This window comes from Zeugodacus cucurbitae, chromosome 6 (genome assembly GCF_028554725.1).
Source record: "Zeugodacus cucurbitae isolate PBARC_wt_2022May chromosome 6, idZeuCucr1.2, whole genome shotgun sequence".
NCBI classification, from domain to species: Eukaryota; Metazoa; Arthropoda; class Insecta; order Diptera; family Tephritidae; genus Zeugodacus; species Zeugodacus cucurbitae.
In genome coordinates, this window is record NC_071671.1 from 69,925,369 (window position 1) to 69,946,654 (window position 21,286).

The 21,286-nt window shown below is 37.2% G+C and overlaps 3 protein-coding genes across 5 annotated transcripts in view; 1 reads left to right on the forward strand and 2 right to left on the reverse strand.

The window, feature by feature from the left end:
• Positions 1 to 5,727, reverse strand: LOC105221216 (uncharacterized). Its single transcript, XM_011198001.2, has 4 exons — positions 5,587 to 5,727; positions 1,340 to 1,623; positions 969 to 1,277; positions 1 to 914 (listed from the first exon to the last, which is right to left on the reverse strand). The coding sequence occupies exons 1-4, from the start codon at positions 5,605 to 5,607 to the stop codon at positions 293 to 295; spliced, it is 1,236 nt and encodes a 411-aa protein (XP_011196303.2). The 5' UTR covers positions 5,608 to 5,727; the 3' UTR covers positions 1 to 292.
• Positions 5,664 to 21,286, reverse strand: part of LOC105221214 (ubiquitin carboxyl-terminal hydrolase 31) — a 27,955-nt gene continuing 12,332 nt past the window's right edge. The window contains exons 2-8 of one of the 3 annotated variants that reach the window (XM_011197999.3): positions 17,708 to 17,776; positions 16,236 to 16,436; positions 16,027 to 16,161; positions 15,837 to 15,965; positions 12,303 to 14,337; positions 11,146 to 12,248; positions 5,664 to 11,078 (exon numbers count right to left, since the gene is read on the reverse strand). In XM_011197999.3, coding sequence (XP_011196301.2) covers positions 11,028 to 11,078; positions 11,146 to 12,248; positions 12,303 to 14,337; positions 15,837 to 15,965; positions 16,027 to 16,161; positions 16,236 to 16,436; positions 17,708 to 17,776 — 3,723 coding nt within the window. In that variant the 3' untranslated portion in view covers positions 5,664 to 11,027. Of the gene's footprint in view, positions 11,079 to 11,145; positions 12,249 to 12,302; positions 14,338 to 15,830; positions 15,966 to 16,026; positions 16,162 to 16,235; positions 16,437 to 17,707; positions 17,777 to 21,286 lie in introns of all 3 variants that reach the window. The other 2 variants (XM_011197998.3, XM_029037686.2) reach the window with 2 other exon arrangements.
• Positions 7,284 to 9,236, forward strand: LOC105221215 (odorant receptor 49b). Its single transcript, XM_029037687.2, has 7 exons — positions 7,284 to 7,797; positions 8,097 to 8,235; positions 8,324 to 8,594; positions 8,653 to 8,752; positions 8,800 to 8,901; positions 8,965 to 9,072; positions 9,135 to 9,236. Exons 1-7 carry the CDS (start codon positions 7,504 to 7,506, stop codon positions 9,234 to 9,236), a joined length of 1,116 nt encoding a protein of 371 aa, XP_028893520.1. The 5' UTR covers positions 7,284 to 7,503.

Sequence of the window (21,286 nt, forward strand, 5' to 3'; positions counted from 1 at the left end):
CTGCGAAGATAAAATTCTGAAAATTCCTAGTATCTGGAAAATATAAACTTTGTAGTTTGTAAACTAGATAGTTATGGAAAGGAATTTTAGAATGAAAGCTTCACCAATCGCTTTAAATATTAAACTAAGTGTTAAATGCAACGGTCCGCATTTTTGCTTACAAATTAAATTAGAAGGCAGGAAGCACAAGTAAGTCTAATTGGAGATATTTTGAGAATTTCTTTTTTCCAAACAGATAACGTATACGTGTAAGTATTTTGCCACTATAAGTATAGCGTCTCTGCTGAGAGATTTACAAATCTGCTACAGACTTTCTGCGCACATACTTGGCAAAGTAGTCGGGACGCCAGCACTTACAGGAACCGGGAATCAGGAACCAATCGTAGTACAGACGCACTTGGAAGCAACCGATTTCATCGTGACCGTCACAATGTTGATTGTATTCGGGCACATTGGCGCTGCTAGGACTGGTGCCATCGGAGGCGGTGGCTACACCAGCTCGTTTCTGCAGATATTGCTGGTAAGCCTGGAAGTCTTGTACGGATGGTGCTTGCGTGGTCGTTGAAGTCGTCGGCACAGCCTCCTCTGCATTCGGGTAGAAAATTTCAGCGACCAGTAGGCTCACCCAACGCGGTGAGGACAGACAACCGCCGTCCAAGTAATGGCAGCGTGCTTGTATGCAGCGTGTTACTTCGACGGTTTGCGTGAAATAGCCCTCGTACGGTATTTGCACCACGTAACGCCAGAAGCCCTGATAGTTTTTCGCAAACACCGGTGTAGCGTACTCAACCTTGGCCGGACAGGGTGTGGGTGGACCCTCATAACGTATGGGACCAATTTCTTCACGACGTTCTGCTGTTGCTTGTGGTGCGGCCGAGGTATCGCCTTGGATGGCGCGGTATAAAGTACAAAATCTGCAAGTGAATACCATTATTAAGGTTATTCAACTAATTTCGGGATTTACTTACACTCCACCGCCATCGCAAAACTTGCGTGGTTTTCGTTCCTCGGCTGCACGACTGTTTGCACGCTGTTCTTCGTCCAAAGCTGGATCGAAATAACTGAATTCGTGACCCTCATTTCGTGGTTGGCTTTGTGGCTGCGGGGGCGTGGCGCGTTTCGCACGGGCATTATAATGACGATCGATATTGTTGTTCTCCACCGGATCGACTGGTTCGTCGCGTATAATTTGCGTCACCTTGGGCAAAGTGTCGTCGGCCTTAAGCACCGGCAGCGTTTTTGATAAAAACTTCAGCGTCTGATTACGTATCAATTCACTGCAATTACAATGATATTTTATTTTCAATATTACAGCCTATATAAAGCAATAAAAACTTACAATGGATACGGTTCGCCGAGTACATTCTGTCTCATTGGATTTTGTGGAATTTGTCCTTTGTTGAGATCACCGCAAATGTTGTTAACCGAAACAGCTGCCTTTTTATTGCCACCTACATTCTTGCAGTCCACACTGACGTGCGTGTAGGGCGGTGGACGCACTTTTGGCGGTACAGAATTCGGCGATTCAACAAAGGCATAGTATCCCTCGGGCGGTTCCTCGCCATAGTCGTTTGGTGTTTGCGCTGAAGTGTCAACGGCGATTAGCGAGATGCAGAAAATTTTCTGCAAAGTAAAAGAATATAAGCGATCTTATTATTCAGTGTAGTGTTTGTATTAGAGTTAAACTCGAGTTTAAGTGTATTATTTGAGAACTATTAAGTATAAGCATGATTTTAACAGTTATCGAACGATAATTCTAATAGCTATAGTGAGAAGATTTCCAACAAATCCAAATATTCTTCTACAAAAATAAATAAATTTGCTTTTATTAATTGGACTTAAGCTATTTTTGATATAAACACACATGTATTTACTATATTTTTTTTTTAATGTAATTTAAAAGTTCGAGCGATTATAATATTGAGATAGAAAGACCAAATTCGACTATTCGGTACATTGCTCACGGTCTTGAGTGGAATAAAATTACTTTTGAACTACAAGTGAAATGTTTGTGAATACAGTGGACACTTCTCTAACTCGAATCACCATAATCCACAAAAAAACTTCGAGTTAGAGAGACTTCGAGTTGTAGAATTGTTCATTAAAAAATAAAATTTTCCAAAAAGCTTTAAAATATAGATTTATACACAGTTCTAGTTATTTACTTCACAAAAAGTTTTATGGACACGGAAATTTCTATGAAATTTGACTTCTATTGCCAATTCAAGAGTTCGAGTTAAGGATAACTTCGAGTTAAAGATATGGAAGGAAATTTGTATGAAATTTGATTTCTAAAGGCTATTGCCAATTCAAAAGTTCGAGTTATGGAAGTTCCACTCTATATATATATATATCAGTATAATTGCTTGTAGGAGTATGTATGAATGGTTTCATTAATGAAGGTATGCGCTTTTACTTCCAACTCCACTTACACTTAAGACCACTCTCTTTCGAGCAGAACAAAAACAGTAGTCAGGTTGAAAGTAACAAAAAATAAACAAAAAAATTAAAATGAAAAAAAAATAAAATAAAAAGGAAAAACACAGCAACAATGACAATGAAAGTGTTTGAAGTCATCTAAAGAGTTCAGTTTCGTGAAGACTGGAATACTCGCTACTGCTTTGCAATGGAACTTTTTTGGTTTTTTTTTTCTCATGATATTGTCGTCGCGTCTGTCGAACGAAAATAAACACAAACACTAACTTTCGCCAAAAATTAATTGTTGGCGGTTTATTTTATGAGATAAATGACATTTATGGCTGATTACATACATACATATGTATGTGTGTGTGTTTGTTTGTATATAATTTCATTTCACATTAACTGTTGTTTAGTTGCTGAAGTTCACAGCACTACTGTTATGTTGTATGTTATTGCCAATTATGTTGGTGACTTTTGATCAAAGTGAAAAAGTTAAAATGTGACTAATAATGCATAGAAATTACATTTTTGTTGCAACAAGAAATTTATATTATTTTTACTTGCACTTTTTTGCTTCACTTTGAAGAAGGAACTACGTACGTCTTTCCTTATTTATTTATTTATATATTCATTTTGTTATTTTTATTATTGTTGTACAGTTTTGTGATCTCACTGTATTCGTAGTAAACAGAAATAAATGCAACAAAAATGTATATTTTTATTTTTTATTTATTTTAGAAATTTTTACTTTCACATCCCGCCCGCCTTTTTGATATTTACAGTTTTCAGCAGATTCATTAACTCAAATGAACTTTTTCTTTCATTGACAGCCGATTTGTTTACATCTAATTAAAGCTGTGAACCGTACATGATTAATGGAAAATGCTGATAATTAATTATTTACAAAATCGCATAAACGAAGTGATATAATAATTAATTATTATAAAAAATAATAAAATTATAGACAAACATAGTTTGGATGAAATTTGAGATGGTCATGAGATTTAAATAATTTTCACAGAAAACAAATTTCACAGAAATTCAATTCAATCTTAATAATAACTACAAGTTATTCAATTATTAACAAAAACTATTTTTTCATAATACAAATACTTTTCAGCTGAACTGCTTTTTTAAGGAATGCACTTTTGACTACAAACATACAAACATACAAAAAGAAAACTTTCATTTCACTTTAGCTTATTACCGAGAATCCATTAGAGATTTTCTCACATTTTTCAATGGGTAAGTGAAATCAAAAGTGACCCTCGAGTGTTTCAACGACTACCACTTGTACGCCAACTCTCTTCCCCTTTACAACTCTACTTTACTGTGTAGAAACAGTAGCCGCTTTGACCTTTCAAGTGCATGGGCCAGCAAGTGATTACAAGTTGATTTGTTTTACTTTCTTCACGCTACACATAATTACATAGACACTGTAGCTGATTTCTTCCCTTTCATTTCCTAACAACACAGTTAGTTTTACTGTTATTGTTGTTGTTGCGTTGAAGATGACGGGATTTTTGGAAATCAAAATTAAATTTCTTTTAATTCTTTGAATGCGTGCGCCACAACCACCATTTGTGTCATTGGAGTGCACAGGGAGCCGCATGGAGTGGAGCGGCAGGGCGATTCAACGGCATTAAGCGAACTATGCTGCTCTCGGTTTGCATACCAAAACAGCGGAATTGGGTCAGACGTCAACACGCTGATTCTACGGTGCGGCATGCTGAAGCAAAGCACGGTGACTAGCACCTTGATACATCAACGTTTTGTTATTGTTGCTTGTTTCTCAACATTCATCCGCATGCTGGCGCTGAACTAACATGGAAATGTAAATGCTACAAGAGCGTCGAACACACACACGGGTTGAAGAATAGATGGTATTCGAATAAATTTCATTAAAAAAAAAATATAAAAAAATTAATGAAAGTTTTGAAAATAAATCACCCGAGTGCACGAGTTACAGCGGGAGCTGGTGAGAAGCGCTGTTATGAATTTCATGGTTTAGTTAGTGAACTGTTCTTAGCTAAATACAAGCTTTTAGTTATGTATATATGTTTGTGTGCTTACGGTTAACCGCTTGCCAAAATGTCCATAATGAATGAATGACAGCCACTGTTTATTTCGTAATTAATTTGTTTACTTTTCAATGCCGTTGAAGCGCTGTGCGCGGCTGCCAAGGTGTCGGAGATACGCAAAAAGAAAGCAACGGCATGTCGTGACCGACTTTTTAGCAACGACAAAAAAGACGTGGCGCTCATACAAAATCTTACGAATATTTCTGTTTCATACATACATACATATGTACATATCTCGGGCATGTATGAGTATGTGTAGCAGTGCCACTAAACGACACAAACAAACATACACAGGCATGCTGAGTGCCTTAAATATGTATATTAGCGTATCGGTAAAGCAGAGTCAAACATAACTAAGATGAGCGGTGCGTACGCAACAATGTGTGAAGAATCGTTCTAAATACGTACGAGTACATTTCTAAATAACGGGAATCTGACTCGCTTTTTACTATTTGCATTTTGAATTTTCAAGCGCGTTTAAGCTCGCTTCTTTCTCAGTTGTGCCAAGAGTTCTAAGCTATTTATCATTTTAATACCTTAGTAATTATTGAATATGCAAAATTTAACGCTTGGCAAAGACTAGCGGAACTTGCCATTCATACCGCTATGGAAATATGGTAAAGAAAACACGCGAAGAAGAAGAACTCACAGCAAAATGCACGTCTGCAGCAAGTGTCGAAGCTGAACATATGAGCCTCATAAGCAATTTTCTTGTCTCTAGTACTCGAGGTTGCTTAGATTTGGTAGAGTCTTAGAACAAAAGAGTTGAGCAACGAACTTCAGCCAAGAAATTCTGCTCGCATGAAAGTAGAAAAGGCAGAAAGAGTGCAAAGTTAATTATCTTGCACATTTATTGCATTGTTGTTGCTATGCTAAATTACGGGAAAACGGGACAAACAACCAGAACATGTTAGGGAAATCTCAATTACACACACACACACACATACAAACACCTGCAAGCAAATCTGCATGACAAGTGGAAGCTCCAATTCAAGTTACTGCACTTCTAAGCGCCCAAAAACAACAAAAAATATAAAAAAATACTTTTCACCTGTCATAAATGTGTATTAATTTAGTAACCTACCAGCAGTAAACGATAATCCATCACACGAAATTTCCGTATTCTCCGTTATGTGCACTTCAAAAACTTTTCCAATTCTGTTTTTTTTTTAATGTATTTACTTATTTATTTTACTTGAACTCAGTTGCACCTCTCTTGTAGTTGTTTGTTCAACACTTTTCCTTGAATTTCTGAAATCACTTGAGCGTTTACAATTCCGTTTTTATTGCAGAAAGTAGAACAAGTTCCGTCAAAAGCTGCCACTCAACTGAATTATTCATATGAGCGACCTAAACATTGAACCTCTGGATGTGGCGCACAGCACAACACAATAAGAAACCGTTTGTCGAGGCCATGGAATTCCATCTCATCAGCCACTGTTGTGTTGTGCTGGCTTCCAATGTCTCTTCGGCAATGCCAATGCCATGGCGTGTTTCAGGCCGCTTCAAGTTGATCTGCTGGAGTTTTCTTCGCTTGCGCTCACTTCTTTTGGCTTTGAAGAGAAATTCTTGCATTTCTTTGCACTTTCTTCGTTGGTGCTGCGTACGAGTACACATTAACTAAATGCCTACAAACGCTATTGGAATATTTATGTATGTATGTAAATATGTCTCAATGCGGAGCCACTAAGTTTTCGTTCTACAGACAGTGTTGTTTAAAAGTTTGTCGCCAAATTATAATTTTAAACGGAACCTTATGTTTTTTCTACTTTTTAACTAAAATAAAGGAAGCCTACATTTCTTCTCCTATCACCAGCTGATCACTATCAGATTTGGGTAGTCTATAGCCTTTTGGAACATATGTCCCAAAACCCGTCTTATATATATACTTTCGAACGCCTTATATTCTTATATTAATCATTGCCTATGCGTCGTACGAAAACATAACGGAAATTTTCGTTTTTTGAAAAAATATTTACTTACTCGTCTACCTTAATGTTGTCCCCTACAAAATAGTCCTCATTCGATATTATGCACTTATGCCAACGCTTCTTCCACTCCTCGAAAAACTACTCAAACTGGATTTTGGGGATATTCTTGAGCTCTTTGAACGATTTCATCTATGCTTGTAAAACGACGGCCCTTTAAGGTTCTCTTTATTTTGGGAAATAGGAACAAGCAACGAAGTGTGAGCTTTTAATCTCAGAAAAATACATCTAACCTTAGCGGCTGCTACAGGCAATGAATCCAGCTGAAAATTTTACATAATAAAAAAATATTACAAATGGTCTCTCCAAATGTGAATTTTGTAATTCCCGTTATAGGTTACTATAAAGAAGCACCTGTTGAGTATTCTATGTTTGACTTCAAGGTCATGGGTGCTTTGAAACAATGACTGTCACGGGGGTATTGACGCGTGAGTCCTGTTTGAATTGGGTACTATTGGTATTTGCTGAATTAAATTGCATGACTTTGAATTTTTCACTATTACGTATTCTGTTCTTGCAAATGCACATACCTAAAAATATTCTCTTACCTAAGGCACAATTTTGCTTTGCCAATTCAAAACAATGAGAAAAATCGTTGGCTTTCAAGGGATACTTGGTATTCCATATATAAAATATATATTTTATAGTAACTATTAGATCGCTAAAAAAAGTAAGAGTGAAAGTAAGATGAATAGGTCAAATTACAGTACGAGTATTCTTAGTGCGATTATGAGATCAACGAACATGGGGTTATGCAGCCCGTAAATTAAAAAAAAAACTTAAGAACATTTCTCGCAGTGTTGCATGAAAATCGCCATATCATTTAATTGAAGTACGCCCATCTTATTAATGATAATTTCCACCAATTTGTTTGAAGTCAAATTATACCTTGAAGGTCAAACAACCGTTACATATTTTCGTATAAAAACAAATAGCCGATTAGAATAAAGCTAGTTCCTAGTAAGTCTACTTTAAGCACTTACCTAAACTAAGAAGAGAGCAAAGTGAGCAACATGTTCGATGATCTTCAACTGATCCATATGAGTGTGCGAATCTTACGTTTCTGGTCACTGATCTATGAGCACACCTGGCGACGTTATGTTTGTCTGTCGATGACGACGTTTTTGGTTTTCACACAGCTCTACTATATGTTCCGCACCAGTGAAGGCATCGTCTCCATAATAAGGAATTCTTACATGTTGGTTTTATGGTTCAACACCATACTTCGGGCTTACCTTTTGCTGTACGATCGCGAAAAGTACGAAAAGTTGCTGAGCGATTTGGAGAAGTTTAACTTTGACTTGAAGGTGAGTGTGGGTAATTGGTTTGAATTCGTTATTTTTTATTGATATAACGGAATTGCTAAACACGATTATTATGATTAAAAAGGTATGGATGAAAATGAAAGTATCTGTTTTGATCTCTGAAGAAGTTGGGACCGCTAATCGGATTTTAACCCATTCGGTCCCATTGTACTCGCTTGGGTACAGAAAAAATATTTTATTTTTTTACTCAAGCGAATGGGTTCATGTCTGTTATTAAAATTTTTTAAAAACCTGTATTGCTCGGGTATTTATTTTTTACTGTTTTCTCACAATTTCATTAGCAATCAAAGGATTTTTATATACAAGACCTGCTGGCAGAAGTCAACAAGACCGGAAAATACATGGCACAAGGCAATCTCTTTCTGGGGCTGCTCACTTGCTTTGGTTTTGGTTTCTATCCGTTCTTTGTCAACGAAAGAGGTAAGATCCCCCCTTTTTAGGAATGTGAGAGTATTATATAAACATGCAATTAACTCACAAATTCTCTTTTTGTTGTGTTTGTGTAAAGTTTTGCCCTTCGGCAGCATGATTCCGGGCGTGGACGAATACAAAAGTCCATTCTACGAGTTCTGGTATTTCTATCAAATGATAATTACGCCCATGGGCTGTTGCATGTACATTCCCTACACAAGTTTGATCGTCGGTTGTATCATGTTCGGCATTGTGATGTGCAAGGCCTTACAGTTTCGGCTGAAGACGTTGCACCGCGTGAGGCACGATGAACCGCTCATTCGCAAGCATGTTAGAGAGTGCATACGCTATCAACTGTGCATTATAGAGTAATTCAGTGTATTTTCTAAACAAGTGCTTTAAATATATGTATGTATTCTCCTGCAGTTACATCGCACGCGTAAACTCATTGACGACTTATATCTTCCTCTTGGAATTCCTCGCCTTCGGCACACTGTTGTGTGCTCTCCTATTCCTGCTAATCATTGTAAGTGGCTTATGTGGTCGGAAATATTTTATCAATTTGCTTTCTAGGTCGACTCCTCAGCGCAGGCGATTATAGTTTGCGCCTACATTGCCATGATATTTGCACAGATACTGTCACTGTATTGGTATGCGAACGAACTGCGCGAGCAGGTATTTGCTCTATGGCATTTGTTGACATTTTTATTTTATATTGTTAACTTTTTATATGCGCAGAATCTTGCAATCGCTGCTGCGGCCTACGACACAGAATGGTTCACCTTTCCGATACCAGTGCAAAAGTATATTCTCTTGATGATCTTGCGCGCTCAAAAGCCACCAGCGGTAGAATTGCACTTTCTTTCACTACACACATGAGCGTATTATGGAATTGTTTGCATTTTCAGATAATGGTTGGCAATACTCAGCCTATTACTTTGGAGCTTTTCCAGTCCCTACTCAACGCCTCCTATACTTACTTCACTTTGCTGAAACGTGTTTATACTTAAAATTGGAAAAGGTGTGATAAGTAGGTAATTGTCATCTATTAACGGTATACGAAAAACAGTTTTCAAAATTTGGCTTGTATTTTCACTTTTATTTCCAATTCATCTCACCTTAAATAGATTTCATCATTTTTAACAACGTTTACTTTAATTGCATTTCTGATAAATAAAGTTATATGAATACATTAATGTTTAATTATTACTTTTCTCATTTTATAAACAAAGTTTAGTCAAAGTCTTTAATATTCTTTTATGTTAATATATACTTATATGCTTCATTTATATATATATATATGTATATATATTTGATTTTAATTTAAAATCTACGCTGAAGTGTTTACATTTGGTTTTTAGCTTATTGCAAGGTGCTAAGTTACGTATACATAGATATATATATATATATGTATTGGTATATATAATGCTATGTAATAGCTACATATTACTTCGTTTCGTTCGTACATACAGTTGTATTGCATTTATTGCGTCATTTTGTGTAAAATCCATAACAAAAATAAATGAGGCTACTTGAAATTGTAGACTTATTAAACAAATAAAAGTTAAAAATATTTGGTAATTATGATAGCAGAGTTTGACTGCCAAATAATATATACTTGTTACATAAAGGTATACGATTGTTTTTTTTTTTACTTATCTTCAGTTTAAAACGAAATAGTTCAATTGTAGGTATATGAAGAGTTGACGAAATATCAGAAATCACACGTGTGACTTTGAGTTTAAGATGTTCAAAATATAATCAGTTATAATTGAGCTTATCTATAAGTATAGTTGGGAGGTTGTAATCGCAAATATACACACATGTATATATGTATAGCAGCATTTCAAATGCTTTGGTTATGACGCTGTGAGTCACTGCGATAACACTGAAAATCGTCGGAGAGAAAAGGCATTTCATTTTCTAATAGCGGTCGTTCCGTTCGCTAAATCAGAAGACTAAGCAACCATTTCTATATCTATGAATCTATGAACTGTATCGTAATGCTATTGTTTCAATAGTCTTGTACCCGGCTTTACATAATTATTATAATTAATATAAACATATTTTATAAAATTTTGCTTACAGCACTAAATAATATATTGTTACACTCTTCTAATAATTAACATGTTCACGCGTTATTATACACACATATCATGTTTCATTTGCATTTTCATTTTCAAATTCAATCTAACACGCTTCGGCAAAGCCATATGTCAGCTACTTGTTCACCACTTAAGTTTAATTTATACGAGTATACAGCGAACTGGCATTACTGCTGCACAGCTCCTTGCATTTATCGTTTAATTTGTGTAAACTGTAACAACAATCAATAAGCCAACTGCTTGCAATTGCAACGCTTCTCAGCTCGGAATCAACGTCGTATACGAGTATTTATTATATTAATTTCATAACTCTGCACTTTCTTTCAACCTACTCACTACACTGGTACGCAACAATAATGTTTTATAAATTTTCTATTGCTAATTCATTTTTTGCATTTCGCATTTGTTTGCCTCTAAGCGCGCTTTTCAGGCGTCGATACATACGCGACATTCGTTTGTACATAACTAAATGTCAGCTAAAGCCCACATGCATACGTATTGTACATATCAAATGCATATATACAATGTAAATAATTTATATAAATTTGGTCACTATATGCTTAACTGTAAAGTAATTGTAAACTCGCTTAAATCTTACACTTGCGATTTAAGTGCATTCAATGGCATATACCCTTTTGGCATACACCGTCAAATATCCCACTCAAAGTAGGTTACTTGCAGCGAACGAGCGACAGCTTAGTTTTTGGGCGATACCGTTATTAGTTTGTGTGGCGTTACCGGTGAAATCTATAAGTAAAGCAAATGAATATTTTCAATTCAAATTCATTTCGACAACGAATAAAAGCGTACATACCCAAAGCGATCGACTGCCCATGAACGTATCGTCGTCATCTTCGATTAAACTGTGGTGGTGATGATGATGATTCTGCTGATCGATAAATATCAGCGTATCTTTGCTGCAAGTATTGCTCGAATTGCGCAACATCGACGAAAGCGTCTCACTGCATTCGCGCAATTTGCAATTAGAGCTCGTTGAGAACGAGTGCCGTAAATTGAGCCCGTGCATGTGTTGATGATTGTTTGTTTGTGTTCCGCTCTCCAGCGCGGAGACACTCGAACGACTGCCGTTCCATGGCTGATGGCGTGTTAAGTGGAATTCGTGGGCTGTGTGCGCTGCCACTGCAGCGCTAATAATACTGCTACTGTTACTCTTCAGACTGCTCGAGAGCAATACCTCTTTGTAGTTGCTGCTCGCAGTGGCTGATGTTGTGGTGAAGCCGTTGAACTTATTTTGTAGCGTCGATGCGCCATGTATGGACACGGCCAACGAGTGTGGCGATGAATGAGACGACAAGGAAGAACTGGAGGAAGATGTTGAGGAATTCCTAACGCGATTGCCATTAATAGCGGCAGCAATTGGTTTTGTCGCTATGACAGTTGTTGCCGGACTCTTTGGTTTACCATTTACAACCGGTGGCGTAATATTCAACTTTTGTTTGGGCGATTTAGAGTCCTCTTTAGTGTAGCCATTAGTTAATACTTTTGTAGTTGTGATTTCAATTGGCGAATTTGACGCTATGGAAGAAACTACTGGCTCCGCCTTTACATCTGCCACAGTCGTTGTTTTCGGTAGCGTTAACGGCGATTTTTGTGACTTGATCTGCGTAGTTGTATTATTCGTTGAGGGTTCTACTGTTGCCTGTGACGAACTTTCTTCAATTTGGCAGTCTTCGTCCATGGCAAAGATCTGATTTTCGCCAACACTGTTGTTCACCGTTTCTACTGTTTTATTTGGTGTTAGTATACTAGATGTCTTCAAAACGCTGACTTCATTTGTGCCTATAACAGGTATATCTTCGTCAAGCGCAACTGATTCTGAATCAGCAAATTCGAGAGTTTCGATATCGACAGAAATATTTTCATTGTTCACAACCATTGGGCATGTCTCTATTTTCACTGTAAATAAAGTGTATTAGAAAAGAAGCGTAAATTTTATACAAATTGTATTACCTTCAGCAACGATTTCGTTTTCATTTCCAGCTTTCTTTAATTTAGGTATATCAATTGGTTTTTCTTCGGGTTTTTCTGGTAATGGCTCTATTATGGCTGTGGTCGCGATTTCTTCGATGTTCTTTTTATCTTCAGATATATCTTCTTCGATAACTTTTTCCTCCGCAGCACTTATCTTTTCCACAACTGTCATATTGGGTGGTGGTGCAATTCGGGAAACCCAATGATCACCCGAATTCGAACTAGAGCCGGAGCATTCAGCTGCATCTCCGACACGACGCTGATAAAATAACATATAAGCCTCATTATTAATAATCTCCTCCTCGATTGACGTGTCGGGTACTTTAGAGACTCGCTGATCATCAAATTTATACCACTGCCTGTCATATGGATTTTTGCACGCGGCTGTATAGTGACCCGTTTCAAGAGTGTCGCCCTGATGATAGCATACTGCGTACAAATCATAACGGGTTTCTCTGTTATCGCGCGAACTAAGTGTTGAGGAACGCGAATCTCCTGGTCGAGACTTTTTCCATGGATTTGATCGAGAGAGTGGTCCATTATCCATGGCAGCTGCAGCACTAAGACTTGTACGCGGGCCATTCTCTTCTTCCACACCACGCACCAAATGCGGAGACATATCGAATGCATTCAAGGGGAATTTCACCATAGTGGTGAGTTTGGCTGCATTGGCACCCTTTTCGTGATGTTGTCGGAATCGCTTGAAATGCACGACCAAAATGTCGGGTAGTGACCACAGACCAAGTGTCTTCACCACCGGTAAATATTGCTGACAGTGTGGGCAGCGCCAAGCATCTTCGGCGCTTAAGGTTTCCGCTTTGGTATAGTGCTCCAGGCATTGCTCTAAAGTAAGTACGGGCGTGTCATTAGTCGCTTTCAGCTTTCCAACATCGACCAAACGAGCCACACTCTCATCTTCGACCACTGTATCACTCAGATCCACAAAGTATTCGTCTGGCTCAGTCCACTCTAATAAAAGTTTTATATGCGGTGGTCCAGCTTCAGCTGAAAGCACGGATAATGCCAAGTCGATCATCTCCGTTAGCAATGGATGTTCCACATTATGTAAATATGTGTCTGGATCTGCGGACGGATCTTGTAGACGCATCTGAAACATATCACTGATCGGTTTTGCACTCGAGAAAACCTCCGGTTTCAGTAATGGCGTCATTTCGCGTAATAGTCGCTTTTGTAAATCAACATAAGAACAATCTCGGGTTGTTAGCAAGCTGAATGGCATACCGAAACGTTCCACGGAATGTGTCTGTGAGCTATCGCCGTTAGGTGTCTTTTTATTTTCAATATCCGTTTTGCGCTTATGCACATTCGCCACTAACAAGAGTAGTTCATTAGTGGTGTTGGCAGTAGACGAAGAGTTCGTGGTGTTCTTAGCACCATTCGTGGTTGCATTGGCAGTGCTGCCTGTCGAATTATTTTTAATGACCTCCGTTGTTGCAGCATTTTTCTCTGTACTTTGATTGGAATTGGGATTGCTGCTCCGACTCGTGTCACACTTTTCGGTGTCCACTTTAGCCGGTGTTGTTGTACCTGTTAATGACGCAATCTTTGCTTCGGGAACTTCAATGCAGTAGATTGTTTCGATGCCACTTAGCGTTGCCACCGGTTGTGAGTCGTAGAAAACGCGCGTAAAACCCTCTTTGCTGATGTCAACTAATACCATATGTTTGCCCTGTATGCCAGTGTCAGCCTGCAATTGTTCGCGTAAAGCGACAATTGGTGAACCTGTAGGCACACTAATACCGATCTTCACTTGACGCGGGTCCCGTTTCAAATACACGACGGTTACAAAGATCGTCTGCTGCATCAATTGCGGCAGCTGCACCGAAATGCAATGGAACGGATCGAATGTGTTTGACTGCTTTTTACAGCGTGGGCATGTGAGAGACGAACGGAATTGTGCTTGGAATACTGCCTGCACAAACGAATTGTTGCAGCGAATGTGGTTGGCTAAAGTTTCAGCGGCGATAACCTCATCCGGGCGGCCGTATGAGTTCTGGTAAAAAAGAATATACCGAAATGGTTATTATTATAATAATAAATTTGGTAAAGTTAGATGATTTTAAAGAATTGGAATATGTTAATTGCATGTGCAGAATTTAGTGTTACTGTTGGGAACTTTTCTTTTGTGCAGTATATTTTAATATAGAAAGTAAATATTCCTCCATAATCATAACCGGACTTATGTATACGAATACGTTCCCTAAGATCTGTCTTTTCTGTCTCTACATTAATTACTAATTGATATTGATATTTCCCCTTGGGTCTCAGTGCGCATATCTAAATTATTATATAATGTTAAACATGAAGTGAGCTTGTTTTAAAACAGGCAAAATGCCGCTGAAAGATGTTTCTTAATTAATCATTTTCCATAAGTTATGCCACAATGACTGTCCGACGGCAATAGTACCAGCGCTATCAGCGCCGCTGTCGCCTTTTTCAGTTTATCTTATCTAAACAGCCTAAGTAAATTGTATCTTTCCACTTTGCGAAAATAATAATAATTCAAGAGCACGCGTAGAAATACTTACAATTACAGCGCAATCGACTTATGTGTGTATGTATGAATGAACTTGCAAATATAAATGTTTGTATATAAGGTACTTATGCACAAATATATGGACACTCACAAATATTTTTAATAAACATACTTCAGCAATTTGCTTTTGTTTACATAAGCAGCCCCGGGAGTATTGCAACAGAATCTTTTGCTCTTCGCTTCTCTCTCTTCTGCCCATTGCATTTCCACTTGTCGGCTGTTTTTTTTTTGTTTTTTGTTTTTTATAAATGCCCAATTTACGATGAATGTAAATAAGAATTGTAAAATTAACTGCCACATTCTGCTTGGTTGCCATCTATTCGTCGGTCAACCGTCGGTGCATTTGACGAACAACAATAACGTCGCAATTTCTCCGATAATAAAATGCCTTATAAATTTCATGTAAGTATGTATGTAAGTACACGTATATGTTTGTCTATCAACTCACAGGTTCTGTGAAGGTAGCGAAAATCATTGAAGGCACATTTTTTGTGTGTTTTGCAACTACATACACACATAAGTATAATGCAGAAGATAAGGAGCAGTGTCTAGGAAATGCTTGCGTAATGCTTATAAACTTAGCGGTTTGGAAAAACGGGAAATAGTTCACATCTTTCGATACTCTAATAATGAAATTTAAATTAATTTTAATGGAAACCCCTACATGCATAGTTGTTGACAAAAGATATCACGTTCAATAATAAAGAACAATAGAGCTGAGTAATTGTTGTACGCTTGTAGAAAGTTATAAGGCTATAAGTTTTATGCTTTCACAGGAATACTGTATAAAGGTGGTGTATATGCCTTTTAAGACGGAAGCGATTGGCATACAACACTATTCTATCAATATTAGTCTATTTTAAAAACAATTCTAATCTCAATTAAAAACCTATTTTTTATACAGCTTACGTAAAATAAGCTAATAAACTAAATATAGGTAATATAAGCACCTTTACACTTTTATAACGCCGTTTCGTAGCCGTATTGAGGTCCTCGTGCACCTTATCCAGCAGCCAGAATAAAAACTCTTGAGCATCATGTTGTGTTGAGCTACGAAATTGTGAACCATAGCGATCGACAACAGCCTGCAAGTAAAACATTTGCATAAGAAAACGTCTATTTAATTCACACGAGATATAGACTCACCTTAAAGCTCGTGCTGTGATCGCTCTCATTCTTGCATGTCCACAACGCCTTTAGCACATTGGCCAGCTGTTCGGTTAACTCTCCTTTGGTACCAAATTTGCGTGAATTGATTTTGTTGCGTCGCTTTAAATCGGCCTTAAAAACAAATTATTACAGTTTAGATTAGAACACACACACACATAAACACGGCATAATAGGTGACCACTCACCTTGTACTGATCCAAAACGAAATACTCCGCCAGTATGTCGGTGTGACTGAGACATTGCAGCACTGCATTCATGAAACATGTGTTGCCGTGATTTTTGAGCCCCATGACGCCAGGTGTCTGGTCAGCCGGCCACTGGTAGTTGCCGATGGGTGGCACGCGATCGGCTGTTGTGGATATGGACACAGTGGCGTTTTTGTTCGCCTATTCGTCGAATTCGAAGTGGAATGTAGGAAGGAAGTAAGCAAATGAGAAAAGACAATTAGTTAGATTATTTAATAATTTTTATGCTTTTAGCATAAGCTAAACTCAAGAATGAATTGTGCACATGGTGAGCCCATACACTGGATACTTAGTAACTTTGAAACTGGTTTTTGCAATGTTTGTGTATGAAAAACTGGTTGACTTTTACGGGTCAATACTAAGCAATTATGCAAGAATGAATTAACATTTATAGATTTCGAAATGATAAAAATTCGATTTTTTCAATAGCGATTAATGATTCGTAACGAGTTTCGTATGATGTATTGGCTAATACATACTTATATATTATATATGTATATATAGCGTTGGCATAAAAAAAATTCAGCAAAAATGTTTCATGGCAAATGGCGAGGAAAATTTATAGCAAAGCAAGCGAAATGGGGAAATGGAATATTATTCGAAATTGCCGCCAATGAGTTTTTGTTTTTTATTTTTATTTTTTCAATAAAAGCAAGTAAATAAAGCAAGCAACGAATGAACTTATGAACACAAAGTCGAAGCCGAAGACGACGACCTAATCAATAGAACAACGTTTCATCGTCATCGCCATCGCGCAGCGTCAATGTTTGTGGAAATCAATAAAAATGAATTGTAATGCGCATTTGCCGCTGTGCGAGATGAGCTTAGAAAGAAAAATGAATTAAAATGACAATGACAATTTCTATTGAATGCACGCCGAAAAGCGCCAATTATGTTTGCAATTGTGCGACCCGGCATTATTGACGCAGCTGCAGCAGAAACTTTAAGCGGTCCGAGTTAAACTAAAACTAAATGCATTAAGCGTGTATAATTTACGCCAAAGAGCGAAATTGCTGGAAGGCTGCAGTCGAAATTAAACTGAAGCATACATATAAAAAAAGAGCTGAAGTTGAAGCTGAAGCTGAAGCTGAAGAAGAAGAAAAGATGCACATGTTTGTGTATGTGGGCGTTCTAGGCAAAAGGTGAATGTGGTTAAGCTAAGCTGGTGGGCGATGTGCAACTAAGCGATCTTTAGTGGGCGTCAAGTTGAATATGCCAATTGCCAATTTTTGATTGTTTGCGGATGCGCTGAATGCGACCTATGGCTGCTTGATGTTGGCGAAATGTTATTAACGTTTTTGCGTTATTTCTTTACTGTTTTTTTTATATATTTTTTGTTTTTGTATTGTGGCGAAGCGAACAAATGCCATCAAGAGTTTGGGAACGATGAGAAAGCAGATGATGATGTCTACCTTTTTTCTGCGCCAGCAAGCGGTGTAAAAAGGCACTATTCCCGTTGTTTTATGCGCTGAACTTTCTTTCTGCACGTCGTAATTGAAAGGAGCAAAAGAACGAAATAAATTAGGGATATTAAGATGAGCATATTAAATGGGGAAATTAGATTTTTTATTCAATTTTAAATTTGTTCTATGAAAATTTGGCTTTAGTAAGACTCAGCCGCTTGTGAAACACTCACAAAAATAAATGTTCATGAATTAAATAGACATTTATATAAATTTAATATTTTTTATTAATTTTTAAGTGACACATGCTTTATAATAGCTAATACTCAATACTCAGAAACTGTGTATTTATTAGGGATATAGTAAATAAGTTGAAACATACACTATTTATAGTCAAACTGAAATCGGTTATGACGAAGTTTCAGCATGTTTATCAAAGAAATTGTCAAGTTATGACGAATGAGAACATAATAATTCTTCGAGAAAAAAATTGCGTTGGCAAAGTAAAAGTATAATTAACCATAATGAATTTTACCACCGGAATTGAAAAAAAGTATTCATCCATACTACACTAGACTTTCGCTTACGTTGAAGAATCAGCAGTTATATAATACATTTAATGTATTTAATTGAGTCTGTGAAGTTGTGTAAAGTAACTAATAGAACTTTTTAAAACATAAAACACATTATTTGAACCTCCAAAGTAACCTTTGTACTGTCTGTACACGTGTACAAGTGATTCCATTATCAGAATTTAGTTTGGTTTACTTGAAGCGACAAACAATTACCATTTATTGCTTAATAAACTCAATTAGATATAAGGTTTTGTTACACTTAACTGACCATTAAATTATTAAAATGAAAATAATTTGTAAAGGAAGAACATTCAGACGTTTCCTATAAAGAATGTTATCGCTTAGATAACTTGGTTGCACAGTGTACAACAGCACAAATGAGTTTTCGCAATTCATGCTTAGACGTCTGACACACGCAATTCAAATAATTAAAATAGCTGAAGTTCAACTATTGTGACCTCAGTGCTCATTTACACTTAAGGAAATAGAATAAGTCACGTCATATAATAGCCCGACACACACACACAACCGTAGATTATTATGACACAAAATAGCTAACAAGCACAATCACATAACTGTATATATGGAAGCACGATGCACCGGCCAATGCATTTAACTGCCCATTGAACAACCCTCTCCTCCACCCGGAACGCTTTTCTTTTCCCAATTCTGCACTATACCACAATAAAAGCGCCAGCTGCAGCTTCCCCGTTTATTACGCTTTTATTTTACTCTTACCGCTAGTCAGGCGGTGGCTGGCGGGCGGTTAGTGGGTAGTGGCAGTGTTGTTTATTCATAGAGCGGAAAGCTCACCTGTGTAGCGTGTGTATTGATATGTGCTTAGAGGCGCTTATTTATTTATCAATAGATTGGCAACAAGTTGCTATTTCCTCCAGCATATACATACATACCTACATACACATGCACATATTATAGTTAGTGATGAGGGCATGGCGAGTGCAGTTTATGAAAATTCACGCCCATCACCCAACAATCATTCGAGCCAATATTGAGTTTTACTATTATCTACGTTGTTGTTACACACAGCTGAGAGGTTGAGGGCGCTATTGTCACTGGTCGTTATATTCAAGCAAGCAAATGTATGCAAATATATGTACATCCAGTGCATATGCCGGTATGTATGTGTGCTTGTGTGTGTGTTGAATGAACTATTTACAACACGTGGAACACAGTTGATTTTATTATTTTAATGCAACGACTGTTTGTTGGATAATACCTTATTAATAACCACTGCCACTATAATTATAGCACTTGACGAGTCAATTCAAATTTAGACACTATGAATGCCTTCATTAATGCGGTGCTAAATGAAAATTCAATTGTCAGGAAAGAATTGTGATTGGCTTTATATTTATCGGATTACATATGCGGCGTACTTGTAATTGTTAAATTTATAATTAATAACTATTTTAAATGGGAGTAAACAGCACAGAGAGCAGTGCTCAATGCGCAGTGTGTTTGACAATAGCATACTGACGTCACATTAGCGAATATTCAGCTAAATAAGTGTTTATTTATTACTTTACATTCGTAGCATGCCATAAAATCTCCTTCTGATAATAAATGTATAATGATATTTTTCAGGATATGACTTTTGTCACTGTTATAGTGAACTGGTATGATCTTTGTATTTTCTTGAATGGACCAACATAAACATTAATTCTGGTCTTTCTTATTTCTCTCAAATTTTCCCCAACTACTTATCACATCACGTGACTTTAGTTGACTGCGTAGTTTACCTACGTATTAATATGTAGTTTAGTAAATCAATACATTTATAAAATTAGTTATGACCACAGCGAACAACTCTCACCCACGAACGCACAAAATGGAATTTATTCAAATATTTGACAAAAGTATTAAGTGCATTTACATACAAAAGAGCAAAGGAAAACAAGTTAAGAACCACAATGAAAGTGAACCGCTCCTCACCGGAAAGAAGCCAAATCACTGTATTAGCCACAGTAACGATTCGAGTGGGGGCGGTGGGGTGAAAAGCAGGAAGGAAAGCAAACAACGCTGACCCAACAACGGTAGACTCCGCAAAATTGGCAAATGTATTGATATTAGCTGCGCAAACAAATGTAGCGCTCGCTTAGTACATGTGAGTACGTATATATGTACGTGGGGATGTCGAGACTATGGATTTAGTGCAAAAAACATCAAGAATGGGATGTTTGCGAAAGCATGTGGAATTCAAGCGAATTGAGCTTAAACGTTTTAACATACTTAATAACATAATGACGGTGTGATAATTAACATTGGCAATTAGCATACCATAGAAATCGCGTCTAGAAATTGGCTGACAAACAAGTTTGCAAACAAAATCTGCTTTTCGGTGACTATCGTCGATGCTTGGACGACGAATTTATGCCAAAATATTAATATATGCATTCGCACATACATATACATATACACACAGAAGAGGGGTGTTTCAAATAAAGGAAGTGAAAGCAGAACTACACGAAAGGGGAAACGAAACATTTGCTTCATGCAAATTGAGTTAATCTCGTGCGAAAAGAGACGCAAATTCAGACAAGATAGAAGAAGCTTTAAATCTAAACGACCACAAAATGTGTCTGCTTGTACCAACACTTTAAAATATAAAACCGCAAATTTGATAATTACACCTCATGCCCACCTTCAAAACCAAAGAAATTAAATACCAAATATATTAACTTTCGTGATTATTAAAATGCGGATTAACAGCGCAGACATCGTTAATTTAATAATCGACTCCGACGACTACAATTCCCTTATTAGATTTGCGTATAGACGAATTAGTTAGCGCCCAAATTGGCGGCGAAACGCAAGTCAACCACCAACAAAGATCAGCAAAAATGTACGAAAATACGAAGCGCGTCATACTAGACTGTTGTTTGTAGGTACATATGTATGTTCGCCATTAGAAACCACCTGTTCTCTAGCTTGCAGAGGCAGGTTTTTTTTCCAATTGGTGTTTCTTTAAGGAAATTCGGTTCACAATTCTCCG

Excerpts from the sequence above, each read along its gene's own strand:
- LOC105221215 (XM_029037687.2), top strand. The coding sequence starts at position 7,504 with ATGTTCGATGATCTTCAACTGATCCATATGAGTGTGCGAATCTTACGT. Across the intron at positions 8,595-8,652 it reads TATCAACTGTGCATTATAGA|TTACATCGCACGCGTAAACT; the intron begins GTAATTCAGTGT and ends ATTCTCCTGCAG. Across the intron at positions 8,753-8,799 it reads TCCTATTCCTGCTAATCATT|GTCGACTCCTCAGCGCAGGC; the intron begins GTAAGTGGCTTA and ends TTTGCTTTCTAG.
- LOC105221216 (XM_011198001.2), bottom strand. The coding sequence starts at position 5,607 with ATGGATTATCGTTTACTGCTG. Across the intron at positions 1,624-5,586 it reads TGGATTATCGTTTACTGCTG|AAAATTTTCTGCATCTCGCT; the intron begins GTAGGTTACTAA and ends TTTACTTTGCAG. Across the intron at positions 915-968 it reads TTTTGCGATGGCGGTGGAGT|ATTTTGTACTTTATACCGCG; the intron begins GTAAGTAAATCC and ends ATTCACTTGCAG.